Source organism: Brassica oleracea, chromosome C9, assembly GCF_000695525.1.
Source record: "Brassica oleracea var. oleracea cultivar TO1000 chromosome C9, BOL, whole genome shotgun sequence".
Lineage (NCBI taxonomy): Eukaryota > Viridiplantae > Streptophyta > Magnoliopsida > Brassicales > Brassicaceae > Brassica > Brassica oleracea.
The window spans coordinates 47,066,112-47,079,010 of NC_027756.1; the positions used below are offsets into that span (position 1 = coordinate 47,066,112).

General features: G+C 39.8%; 2 protein-coding genes across 2 annotated transcripts; one reads left to right on the forward strand and one right to left on the reverse strand.

Annotated features, from left to right (window-relative positions):
- The first annotated feature begins 453 nt into the window (after positions 1-453).
- On the forward strand, positions 454-5,259 carry LOC106318993 (disease resistance-like protein CSA1). Its single transcript, XM_013757178.1, has 6 exons — positions 454-724; positions 1,723-2,896; positions 3,087-3,401; positions 3,485-4,378; positions 4,466-4,731; positions 4,765-5,259. Exons 1-6 carry the CDS (start codon positions 531-533, stop codon positions 5,138-5,140), a joined length of 3,219 nt encoding a protein of 1,072 aa, XP_013612632.1. The 5' UTR covers positions 454-530; the 3' UTR covers positions 5,141-5,259.
- Positions 5,260-5,455: 196 nt separating this feature from the next.
- Positions 5,456-5,971, reverse strand: LOC106318994 (50S ribosomal protein 6, chloroplastic). Its single transcript, XM_013757180.1, has one exon. It carries the CDS (start codon positions 5,958-5,960, stop codon positions 5,628-5,630), a length of 333 nt encoding a protein of 110 aa, XP_013612634.1. The 5' UTR covers positions 5,961-5,971; the 3' UTR covers positions 5,456-5,627.
- Between the last annotated feature and the right edge of the window lie 6,928 nt (positions 5,972-12,899).

Consider the following 12,899-nt stretch of genomic DNA (forward strand, 5'->3'; position numbering starts at 1 on the left):
GTTGGATTTCCCTCCTTAAGCCCAAAACTTATCAAATCATAATCAAGCCTTAGTCCAAGAAGAAGAAACATCTAGAGAAAAGTGGAGAAGTATAGAAGAAGAATTGTGTAGAAGAAGAGAGAAAGTTATGGAGTTAGATATTTTGAAATAAATAATAATTTAGAGAAATCTAGAACTTGTTGGAGTGTGCTCCTTCACTTGTATAAATAGGGGTGCTTAGCACCATTTGTAATCATCCAAGAATCAAGAAAAACAAAGAGAGAAAATATTTGTAAGAGAGAGTTTCCAAAAACAAAATCTTTGTAGTAAACCCTTTCCTAAATATTAAGAGTCTTCTTCTTAAATTTTCTAGTTGTCTAATACCATCTTCATCTCATCGATATTGGATAATTTTCCCAACAGAGATGGGCCAAAGGTTGGATGTTCTGCTCACAAGGATCGAAGGGTCCAAGATCGCGCTAGCTATATTCTCTCCAAAGTACACAGAGTCAAACTGGTGCTTGAAGGAGCTTGTGAAGATAAATGAAAGAATGGAGCAAAGCAAGCTCGTAGTGATTCCAATCTTCTACAAAGTGGAGCCTGTCACTGTCAAAGAACTCAAGGGAGAGTTCGGTGATAAGTTTAGAGAGCTGGTAAAGTCTATTGACAAGAAGACAAAGAAAAAATGGAAGGAGGCATTAAAATCTGTTCCTCTCTCGATGGGTTTCGTGTTAACGGAGAAAAGGTAACCATTTTTATTGCTTATGATTTTAGTTTTTTGAACATGATTAAAATAAATACATGTTTTAGGGTTTGCATATTAATCATATGAATTTGATAATTAACAAAATAAAAATTAGATTCGTATTTATATAATTTCAAATATTATATTCCTTTTTCCTTTAGAAAAGCTTTATTATTTTTTCAAAAAAGAAAAGCTTTATTATCTGATAAATTACAGTTTTTCTAACCTTAAACCTTGACAAGGAGTTGTCAATCGTGAACCAATCCGCTTTATCAATTTTGATAATGAACCAACCAGCCTTGCGCGTACGAATTACAAATGTATCTTTTTTACTGGTGCTTCAAAATTTAAGTCACTCTTGTTGCGAACAAACAACTCGAATCAACTCGAAGAAATCAAAAGAGAGCAAAATGTATTGAAAGAAATAGCCCTGTTCGTTACAAAGACGCTGACGCAGCTATCTGCGAGAAGAAAAAAAACACCTGCGATGGCAAAATTACACAGTGATGAGAGAGAAAACAGTCGCTCGCGACTAAAAATTGTCGCCGGAAATCCAAAATGTAGATGCTGTTAATTTTAGCGATCTAGAGTCTGTCTCATAGTTGATCAAAAAAAAAAAGAGTCTGTCTCATCGTAAACATTAAATGATTGCTGCGATCGAATCTGGAAAATATTTCTTCACTTTTGTGTGTAAATTTTGACCTCTGCGGCTAGTAGCAGCGTCAGAGCTAGTATTCATTTAGGGTTTCTTATTATTACGTGAATGAATAATCTTAAAATCTTTATACCCGTATTTATATCAACTTTAATTTCTTTTTCCCTGTAAAAATACATACTTATCTAAAAAAAGTAAATTTTCTTAAACCGGAAAAACATACTGTACCTCGGGAGCTGCCCCGCATCCTCGATGTTAACTTTGATAGCAAGTTTATCTTCCTTGAACCTACGAATGCTGGGCTTTCACTGATTCCCAGGGTAACATGGTCCTTTGTTCACAGTGATGAGGACGAGACGATCGTAAGAATTGTCAAGGAGGTCAAGAGAGTGCTAAGCAGACTTGCACGGGCTTTTCCTAATGCCAGAGAATGTAGTAGACCATCACTTCAAAGAGACAAGAAGAGTCATGAAAGCTCTTGGGGAATCGAACACCGACTTGAGCAACTAGAAGAAAAGTTATGCTTTGGGTTCGAGGAATCAACTCGTACTATTGGTGTAGTTGGGATGCCTGGCATTGGTAAAACCACTCTCACTAGGAAGCTATACGAACAGCTGAATAACGGATTCTTGAGCCACGTGTTAATAGAAGATATACATGAAATTTCAAAGGAGTGCGGCTTGAGTTACTTGCCCAAAATACTATTGGATGGTTTATTGATTGACAAGAATCCTAACGCTGAGGCTGTCCAAGCTGCGCATGAAGCTTACAAGGAAAAGCTACTCGAAACTAAAGTGTTTGTTGTCCTCGACAATGTTAGTAGCAAGGAACAAATCAATGCTCTTCTCGGCAAACGCGATTGGATTAAGCGAGGAAGCAAGATTGTCATTGCAACAAGCGATAAGTCGTTGATACAAAACTTGGTCGATGATACTTTTGAGGTCCCTCGCTTAAGCGACAGAGACGCCTTACAACACTTTATTCATTATGCATTTGATCATCAAGCAGAAGATGATGCTCTTGAGCGAGGAAAGTTCTCGAAGCTCTCGAATGATTTCGTGCACTACACCAAAGGAAATCCACTAGCTCTGAAGATATTGGGCGCAGAACTTTTAGGAAAAGACAAGACTCATTGGGAATCAAAGCTAGCTGCGTTGACTCAACACCATAAAAGCCCACCAGGACAGAGCACAAGCAAGATGCTTCACAATTTATGGAAAGGAAGCTATGATGGATTGCGTCAACATCAGAAAGATACTCTTCTCGACGTGGCATGCTTCAAGTCGCTAGAAGATAATTACGTAACGAGTTTATTGGATTCAGATGGCGCCAATAATGAAATAGACGCTCTTGTGAACAAGTTCATGATTAATATATATGCTGGCAAAGTAGAGATGCATGATACGTTATATATACTCTCCAAGGAGCTTGGTCGAGAAGCTACGGCTACTGATGGAAAAGGGCGGCATAGGTTGTGGCACCATCACGCGATAACTACTTTGTTGGAGAAAAATAAGGTAATTAATACTAAAACATTGGTTGTTATTTGAGTGCCTATGTTTACATGTTTCCATACGTCAACCCACATAATATGTTATGAAACAATGAAACAGACAGCCTACATTGATTGACCTACTTTCTTGGATAAATGATATTCTTGTCTAAATTTATCTATAAGTTGTTCTGTTGTTTGTCACTGGTTAACAGGGAGATGCTAATGTCAGATCTATATTTCTTGACTTGGCTGATATAAAAAGGAAAATGAGCTTCCACAGCAATGCCTTTGCCAAGATGAGTGATCTAAGATATCTCAAAATCTTCAGCACTCATTGTCCTCAAGAATGTGAACGTGACATTAAACTAAACTTCCCCGACGGACTCAAGCTACCATTGAATGAGTTGCGATGTCTCCACTGGTTGAAATTCCCACGGAAAGAAGTTCCACAAGATTTCAACCCTCTTAATTTGGTTGACCTTAAGCTTCCTCACAGCAACATTGAACGAGTTTGGGAGAATAATAAGGTGAATATTTCTCCATTCAATAATTTGTCTGAATCTTTGTGTAACCAGTTGATGTCATATTTATTTTTCTTTTTGTGTCCCAGGCTGCCCCAAAACTAAAATGGGTCGACTTGAGTCACTCAAGGAAGTTGATCACTTTGTCAGGGTTAGGAAAGGCTCCAAATATTCACGAACTAAATCTTGAAGGCTGCACGGCATTGAAAATGTTGCATGTGGTGGACATGGAAAACATGAAGTGTCTTGTTTTCTTGAACCTGAGGGGATGCACAAGTCTTGAGTCTCTTCCACGGATTAATTTGATCGCTTTGAAGATTCTCATACTAAGCGACTGCTCAAATTTCAAAACCTTTCAAGTTATTTCGGATCAGCTTGAAGCTTTATACATGGATGGCACTGCAATAAAAGAACTTCCTTGCGACATACGGAACCTCCAGAGACTTGTCTTATTGAACATGAAACGTTGCAAGAAGTTAAAAAGGCTCCCTGACAGTCTTGTTGAGCTGAAAGCCCTTGAAGAGCTCCTACTTTCTGGTTGTTCAAAGCTCAAAGAATTCCCACAAAATGGGAAAAACTTGAGCCGTTTAGAGATTTTGCTTTTGGATGAGACTGCCATTGAAAAGATTCCAACGATATTCTCAGTGCGGCGTTTATGCTTAAGCAAGAATAATAAACTCACCGTACTTCTGGATCTAATCAATCATTGTCCTAAACTGCAATGGCTTGATCTGAAGCACTGTGAGAATCTTACACATGTTCCTCAGCTTCCACCAACTCTTCAGTGTTTAGATGTACGTGGCTGCAGCTCACTGAAAACAATTGCTAAACCACTGGTGTGTTCTATGCCGACGGAGCAGATCCATTCTAAGTTCATTTTCACTCACTGCAAGAAACTGGAACAAGCTGCAAAGGAGGAAATTGCAGTCTATGCTAAACAGAAGTGTCAGTTGCTATCAAGTGCACTCAAACGATGCAACGGGGTATCTTACTTCCTTCCTTCCCTTTGATATGTTCCTTTTGTATTGGAACAGGGATTAATGGTTTATCTTTTTGTTCAATTTTCTCAGGGTTTTGCTCCTGAGATTTTGTTTGACACTAGCTTTCCTGGATGTGAAATACCTTCATGGGTTTGTCACGACGCAATTGGATCTCTGGTGGAGTTTGAATTACCTCCTCACTGGAACCACAACAGGCTTTCAGGGATAGTCCTATGTGTTGTTGTCTCACTCAAGAACTCTCAAAATCATGCCAACTTGATGGTCAAATTCTCTTGTGAGCAAAAATCCGGAGAGTGCATTACTTGGAAGGTTGGTAATTTGATCGAACAAGACAATAATGAGGTAGAGTTTAAGCAAAAAAAAGACAAAGAGGTAGACAGAGTTGGGTCAGATCATGTCTTTATTGGCTACACCAACTGTCTAGACTTCATAAAACTTCTTGAAGACCAGGTTCCGCGTAAATGTGCTGCGACAAAGGCATCCCTTGAGTTTAGCGTGACAATTGGTATTGGTGAGGAAGCTAGGTTTGAAGTTTTGAGATCCGGTTTCAGTTTTGTGTTTGAACCTGAAGAGATCAAAGTTCCAGTCCCAAGAAATGAAGATGTCAAAGGTAAGAGTAAAACTAACGGAACTTCAAGTGCTAATGGTTGTTTGAAGGATCAACCAAATGGAGATGAATCTCCAAAGGGCCACTTTGAGACTTGCATTGAAAGTTACATCACATGTGAAGCACATTCTTCCTAAACCAACTGGTTTTGATTTCATTCTTTTGTATTAGAGGCATCTGCTTTCTATCCAAAATGATCTTTCAGATTATCTCTGCTTTCAAACCATTTACTCATTGAACTCTTTGTATTGGTATATTCACCTTCAACTTCTGTTTTTTTTTTTTTGTACAATATTCATTTTCAACTTGTATACTTTCTGTTCATCTTGGGTGATGCTTTCAGGGATATTAAAAAACACATTAAAACTTTTTATCATACGTACCACTACAATTGTTAGTTGAAGATATTAATCTTTAATTTTGGTGTTTGATCTTGTTCTTGTTCATGTGCATAAAGCTGAGGCATTTAAAACCAAAAACAGAAGAAGCTTTAATAAAGGTGAACAGCATGGGTCCAATCATTAACACATGAGACAGCAGAAAACAGAACACATTAACAGAAAACAGAACACCAACAAGAGCTTTCAAGCTAAAATAATAACCAGACCAGCGAATAAGTCGTTACTATGCGGCGGCGCCTGAGGCCAAATCTCCGGCGGGAGAAGCGACGGCGGTGGCACCACCGTCGTCGGAAGAAAAAGCGAGCGGAGTCCAATCCGGAGGGAGAGGAGGAAGAGGAGCATACACTGTAGGCTTTCTCTTAATGTCCCAAGGCTGAGTCTTCTTCGGCCTCGTCTTCCTGTGATGGGCAGTCGACTTCTTCTGCGGCCTCGACGAACACTCTATCACCATTCCTAGTCCTCCTCCGTTTCCCAATTTCGGAGCTTGAAACTGGCGGAGAGCCGGAGAAGCAGCGACGGTGGCGATTCCGGTGCCAAAGATAGCAGACACAGACATTGTTACCTTTTCTGCTTGCAGTGGAAGTGAGAGTATGGAGCCTCTAGCTTCGAGACATCATATCTTGTCCAAGTTTTCGTTTTATCTTGATGGGCTTTTTAATGTTTATTGGGCCCTTTTATACATAATGTGTATATTTAGTGGAGGATATAATAACCCATGGTCACAAGTTTAATAACGGCCATGGTCAACTCATTATGGTGCACGCCTGTTGCAAAGTAGCTATTTAATTCGTTGGGCAGTGCTGCACGCCTGATTGCAACTTGCAAGTACCATGTTCATTTCGCAAAACGGTATGGAAAATCGCAGAAAAGGGACTGCGTAAATCAAGTGTTGAAAAATAATATTAAAAGTGTGTTTTCATAAACCCTCTTATTATTGCAGAGATTGACTAAAAATGTTAATTAATGTTTTACCACAAAATTTGAGGTTAATTCATGCATATTAATGGTTACAACCTTAAAAAAATAGGCAGCGTGAATCTTATTTTAACAGAAAGAATTACCTGTTGAATAAATGTTTTTGTAGATGTTCTAAAATTATAATGAAATCATAAAAAATTGCAAAAATGAGATCAAAATTTTGGATGACCGAAAAGATTTAGAAACTGATGTAGTTTAAATCTCTTTCAAAATTTTCAATTCTTTTATCCGTTCTCTTTATTGATATTTTCAATCATTTGCCGATCCATCATAATGAAACTCTAATTTTTTATGAGTTCTTAAAAGGTTCTTGCAAGTTGCAACTTAAAATCCATACCAATCTTTGGTTATATTGTTATTTCTAAAAAACGTACAAGAAAGCCAACTTGCAAGATTAACCGACATTCGAGTACATTCATTTGGTTTTAGACTTTTAGTGGCTATTAAGGTTTCCAGTGCTTTTGTTTGTCCAGATCCTCCTATCTAATCATAGTTATATATTAATTCAATATAATTAACACGCCTAAATTAGGCTTTAGAGTAACTACTATCCCCAACATACATAACATAACCAACTTCATATATAATATATTCCACTTATAGGTGATATGTATATGGAAAGGTTCTCAATGTAATTAGCTTAGACCTAGACCTCTTCTGTACCGTATAAATATTGTAATCATTCTTTTCTAATAAGACATCAGAACCTCTAAACCTATATGGTATCAGAGCAGTCCGATACCTAAAAAAAAAAAAAAAAAATTTCTTTCACGCCACCAAGCTTTCACGCTTACCTCTCTAATGGCTTCTCCATCCCACTCTGCTGAGACAATCAACATCTCCGACACGCCAGTTCTTCTCAATGTGAACATGGCCAACGTGACAAAGCTCACCGCCTCCAACTACATCATGTGGAGCAGACAAGTGCACGCACTACTCGACGGATACGATCTCGCGGGCTATCTCGACGGATCTGTCATCGTCCCTACCCTGACACTCACTGCTGATGGTGTCATCAGTGAAAATCCAGCATATGTGATCTGGAAACGCTAAGACAAACTGTTGTACAGTTCTCTTCTCGGTGCTGTCACCATCTCTGTTCAGCTGCTTCTCTCCAAGGCCACCACAGCTAAAGAGATCTGGAACATTCTTTCCTCCACATATGCCAAGCCAAGTAGGGGTCACATTCAACAACTTCAGCAACAGATCAAGCACTGGAGCAAGGGAACTAAGACTATCGATGAGTATATGCAGGGTCTTACAACACGCTTTGACCAACTTGCACTCCTCGGCAAGACACTTGATCATGAAGATCAACTTGAAGCTGTCTTGGATGGGCTCCCTGAGGAGTACAAAACTGTGGCTGATCAACTTGAAGGCCGCGATATCTCACCATCTCAGACAGAGGTCCATGAGAAGCTCATCAACTACGAGGCCAAACTGCTTCACTCTGTCACCGTGACGCCAACCAGCACTCCAGTTACGGCTAATGCTGCTAATTTTCGTGGTCAGTACAAGAACAACTACCGGAACAATCAGTCAAGAGGAGGCTATCGAGGCAATCACTCATCGCAGCAGCCCTCCTACTCTCCACGACCATCGCGCGGGTATACCATGTCCGTATCAAGGACGTTGCCAAATTTGTAGCATACATGGCCACAGTGCCAGGACATGCCCACAACTGCAGCAAACCACCAATCAGTACTACTCTCAGCCACGTCCGAATGCTCACACTCCATGGCAGCCCCGTGCTAACTTGGTTGCGGCTCAGCCATATGAAATGGGGAACTGGTTGCTCGACAGTGGTGCAACGCACCACATCACGTCTGATCTCAACAATTTAGCTCTTCACCAACCTTACACCGGCGGAGAAGATGTGATGATCGCTGATGGTTCAGGCTTGCAGATTGCCAATACGGGTTCCACCTTACTCTCTACTTCTAAACGTCCTATTGCTTTAAAAGATGTTCTTTATGTTCCTGACATTAAAAAGAACTTGATCTCTGTTTATCGAATGTGTAACACTAATCAAGTCTCGGTGGAATTCTTTCCTGCTCATTTTCAGGTGAAGGATCTCAACACGGGGATCCGGTTGCTGCAAGGCAAGACTAGAAACGAGTTGTACGAGTGGCCAGTCAACCTTCATTCCCCGACCATACTTCACGCCTCACTATCCTCCAAAACCGATCTATCCTCTTGGCATTCAAGACTTGGTCACCCATCTTTTTCTCTTTTAAAGTCCATTGTTTCTAAGTTTTCTTTGCCCTTTTCAAATACTTTGCACCAGATATCTTGTACTGATTGCTTCATCAATAAAAGCCATAAGTTACCTTTTCATACCAACTCTATTACCTCAACCCACCCCCTTCAAATCCTTTACTCCGATGTATAGACATCTCCTGTTGTATCTCTTGACAACTTTAAGTATTATCTGGTTATTGTCGATCACTATACACGCTATACATGGATGTATCCACTTAAGCGAAAATCAGAAGTTAAAGATGTGTTTATCAAGTACAAGGCACTAGTTGAAAATCGCTTCAAGCTTAAGATTGGCACTCTTTTCTCAGACAATGGAGGCGAGTTCTTGGCCTTGAAGTCATTTCTCTTTGATCATGGCATCTCCCATCTCACATCACCACCTCATACCCCTGAACACAATGGGATATCAGAGAGAAAACATCGTCATCTTGTTGAAACGGGCCTCTCATTGCTCAGTCATGCGTCTATGCCTCAATCATATTGGAGTTATGCCTTTGCGACTGCTGTCTATCTCATTAATCGCATGCAACACCGGTTCTCAACAATGAATCTCCGTACAAGAAGCTATTTGGGACTGACCCTAACTACTTGAAGCTTCGTGTGTTTTGCTGCACCTGCTACCCTTGGTTGCGACCGTATGCAGCGCATAAGCTTGAGCCTCGGTCTGCTACATGCACCTTCCTTGGTTACTCACTCTCTCAAAGTGCCTATCTATGCTTGGACAAATCATCTGGTCGGATCTATACCTCGTGCCATGTCCTCTTTGATGAAACCAACTTCCCATTCCATGGCCCTCAATCACCTACTACCCCACCTGAACAACCCGAAACTTCATCTCATCCACCTGCCACAACCGTGCCCACTCGTCAACTCGTTCAGTCTACGCCACACCAGACCCCGTGCTTGGATTCTCACCGCAACTCAATGCCATCGACAACTGCAGAGCAACATGTTCCTGCTTCATCATCATCAACCTCAATGTCTCCCTCACCTCCAACGTCTCCATCACACCGTGATCCCACACCGATGCCCTCACCTATACAGTCCACTGAAACTCTTCCTCAACAACAAATACCACCCGTACAACCTCCGAACCAACATCTCATGCGTAAAAGAGGCAAAAATAACATCACCAAACCAAAGCAGAAACTCTCTCTTCTCACCACAAAACCAAAACCCAAAATTCCCAAAACCGTAGCTGAGGCGTTGAGGGATCCAAACTGGCGTAATGCAATGGTTGAGGAGATAAATGCTCAGATCAGGAATAGCATACATGAGTTAGTTCCACCTACTCCAGAACAAAATGTGGTGGGTTGTAAGTGGATTTTTACTCTTAAGTATAACCCTGATGGAACTCTGAACATGTATAAAGCGAGGTTGGTGGCACGGGGGTTTCACCAGCAGTATGGCAGAGACTTTACGGACACGTTTAGTCCAGTGATCAAGTCCACTACGGTTCGCTCTGTACTTCACCTTGCCATCAACAATGATTGGCGTCTACGGCAAATTGATGTTAACAATGCCTTCTTACAAGGGTGCCTGACTGATGAAGTTTATGTTACTCAGCCGCCTGGCTTTGTAGATCAAGATCATCCTTCATATGTCTGCCGTCTCAGGAAGGCTCTCTATGGACTTCGTCAAGCCCCAAGAGCATGGTATCAAGAACTTTGTGCCTATCTGCTGACTCTTGGTTTTGTTAACTCTGTCGCGGACACGTCTCTGTTCATCAAAACCGGCCCAAGCGTTACTCTCTATGTCTTAGTGTATGTTGACGATATGATTATTACAGGGAGCAGTAACACGGCTATTGGCAACTTGATCAAGGTCTTAGAAGCACGCTTCTCCCTCAAAGATCTTGGTGAGAGCAAATACTTCCTTGGCATTGAACTTAATCGTGATACTCGTGGTCTGCATCTGTGTCAACAGAAATATATTGTCGATCTCCTTGAGAAGACAAAGATGGTCTCTGCTAAATATGTATCCACGCCAATGTCTCCAACTCCTAAGCTCACGCTCAATTCTGGCACTCGGTTAGATGATACCCGCGTATACAAAACAACAATAGGAAGTCTTCAATACCTTGCCTTCACGCGTCCCGACATTGCGTTTGCTGTCAACAAGCTCTCGCAATTCATGCATCAGCCTACTGATCTACATTGGAGTGCAGCGAAAAGAATTCTCAGATATCTTGCTGGTACACCTTCACATGGAGTCTACATTCGTCGAGGTACACCACTCACACTTCATGGCTTCTCAGATGCGGACTGGGCAGGAGATACTGACGATTTTGTCTCAGCCAATGCGTATGTCATATATCTCGGTGGAACACCTATCTCCTGGTCATCAAAAAAGCAGACCGGTGTTGCTAGATCATCTACTGAGGCTGAGTACCGAGCTGTGGCAAATGCAGCGTTTGAGGTTTGCTGGATCGTTTCCTTGCTTACGGAACTTGGTGTTTGTCTTCCCACAGTTCCTATCATATATTGTGACAATATAGGTGCCACACATCTGTCTGCAAACCCTATCTTCCACTCTAGAATGAAACACTTGGCCCTGGATTTCCATTTCATTCGAGACAATGTTCAAGCAGGTAAGCTTCGCATCACTCACGTCTCTACCCGCGATCAACTCGCTGATCTTCTGACGAAAGCACTGTCCAAACCACGGTTTCAAGAACTCATCAACAAGCTTGGAGTTACAAGAGTCCCTTCAGCTTGAGGGGGCATATAAGTGATATGTATATGGAAAGGTTCTAAATGTAATTAGCGTAGACCTAGACCTCATCTGTACCGTATAAATATTGTAATCATTATTCTCTAATAAGACATCAGAACCTCTAAACCTATACTACTCTCACATCTTGTCTATAGTTCCTAAAAATAACTAATCAAATAACTGCAAATATTGACTGCGATGAAAAGTACTCTTCTTTACGTATGACTCAAAAACATTTGCTAAAATTATGGCCAACAATGAGATTACTTTAGTTTCATATACGTGACTTGCATTATCCGAGGCATTCACAAATCCACGTGATCAGATTACCACCCCTTATTTTTCTTGTCTACAAATAGTTATCTTATTCTTTATTTACAATTAGTACTATATACCTACATATCAACAGCTCAGCCATTTGATTTTTCGTACGAGGAGATTCTGTCGGTTAGACCAAATTTGGCATCACAAACCTATGGTACCCATTGGCCATTGCATATTTGCATTACGTTTTGCAAACCTTATCCTTATCTTAATATCCTTGAAATAATAATTGGGGATAAAGTTCAAAGAATAATAATAGGAATAATAATGATAACTGTTGATATATAAACTAAACGAACTTTCGTTTTATAAAAACGAACTTAACAACTAATTGCATACGTTCAAAATTGTATTTACTATGGTTATGCATGCATATATGTATTCTTTTCTAAACACGGTAGTTAAAATAAATGCGCCAGATATATAAAATATAATCTTATTATTCCATCTGTTTCATAATAAGTGTTTTTCTAGATTTTTTGATGTTATACAAAAAATGTCACTTTACAATTTAATGTAAATTATATTTACTTTCAGCTGAAAATTAATTACAAACTGCATTGGTTTTATAAATAATTTTATTTATCTCAAATACTATTGGTTAGAAAAATATAATTAATAATAATTTATATATGCAGTGAAAAGTGTCAAAGTGACACTTATTCAGAAACGGAAGGAGCATGTGTTTTACGATATAATTTAATTTATGGTTTGCGTATGCATGTATCTGTCTGTTTACGGGTAAGTGTCTTGTATGAAGGCCTAATTTGAGCCATGTGATTTATTTGTTGAGGCAAATTTTGGCACATCGACAAGAGGACCATATGAATCGACTGTTCTCGTATTCCCTGCATTATTGCAACTATTTAATAAACTATTTTCTTGGAATAATAAGAGTTCATATTTTGTACTGCACTGCCACGCCAGCTAGATGAATATACCAGGAATCTTTCGATCCTTTAAAAAAAAAAAATTCTATTCATTTTCCGACCTAAATAAAAGAGATACTGATCCTTGTGTTTTTTGACTAAAGATACTGATCCTTGTTGGATTATAATATTACATGAACCATGAAATACGTGACTTCTTTGCTAGATTGTATGTGCAAGTTTTTTTAATAGAGGTTAGCCGATTCTTATGATACATATGTCATGTGCTATGGATTGTTCAGCGCCTCGTACTAGAATTCATATTCATACGTTTTTTTCTTATCAAG

What these genes read in the sequence shown, in the direction of transcription:
- LOC106318993 (XM_013757178.1), top strand. Translation starts at nt 531, where the DNA reads ATGGAGCAAAGCAAGCTCGTAGTGATTCCAATCTTCTACAAAGTGGAG. An exon ending in CTTTGTTGGAGAAAAATAAG is followed by an intron (nt 2,897 to 3,086) that starts GTAATTAATACT and finishes ACTGGTTAACAG; the next exon opens with GGAGATGCTAATGTCAGATC. An exon ending in AATTTGATCGAACAAGACAA is followed by an intron (nt 4,732 to 4,764) that starts TAATGAGGTAGA and finishes AAAAAAAGACAA; the next exon opens with AGAGGTAGACAGAGTTGGGT.
- LOC106318994 (XM_013757180.1), bottom strand. Translation starts at nt 5,960, where the DNA reads ATGTCTGTGTCTGCTATCTTTGGCACCGGAATCGCCACCGTCGCTGCT.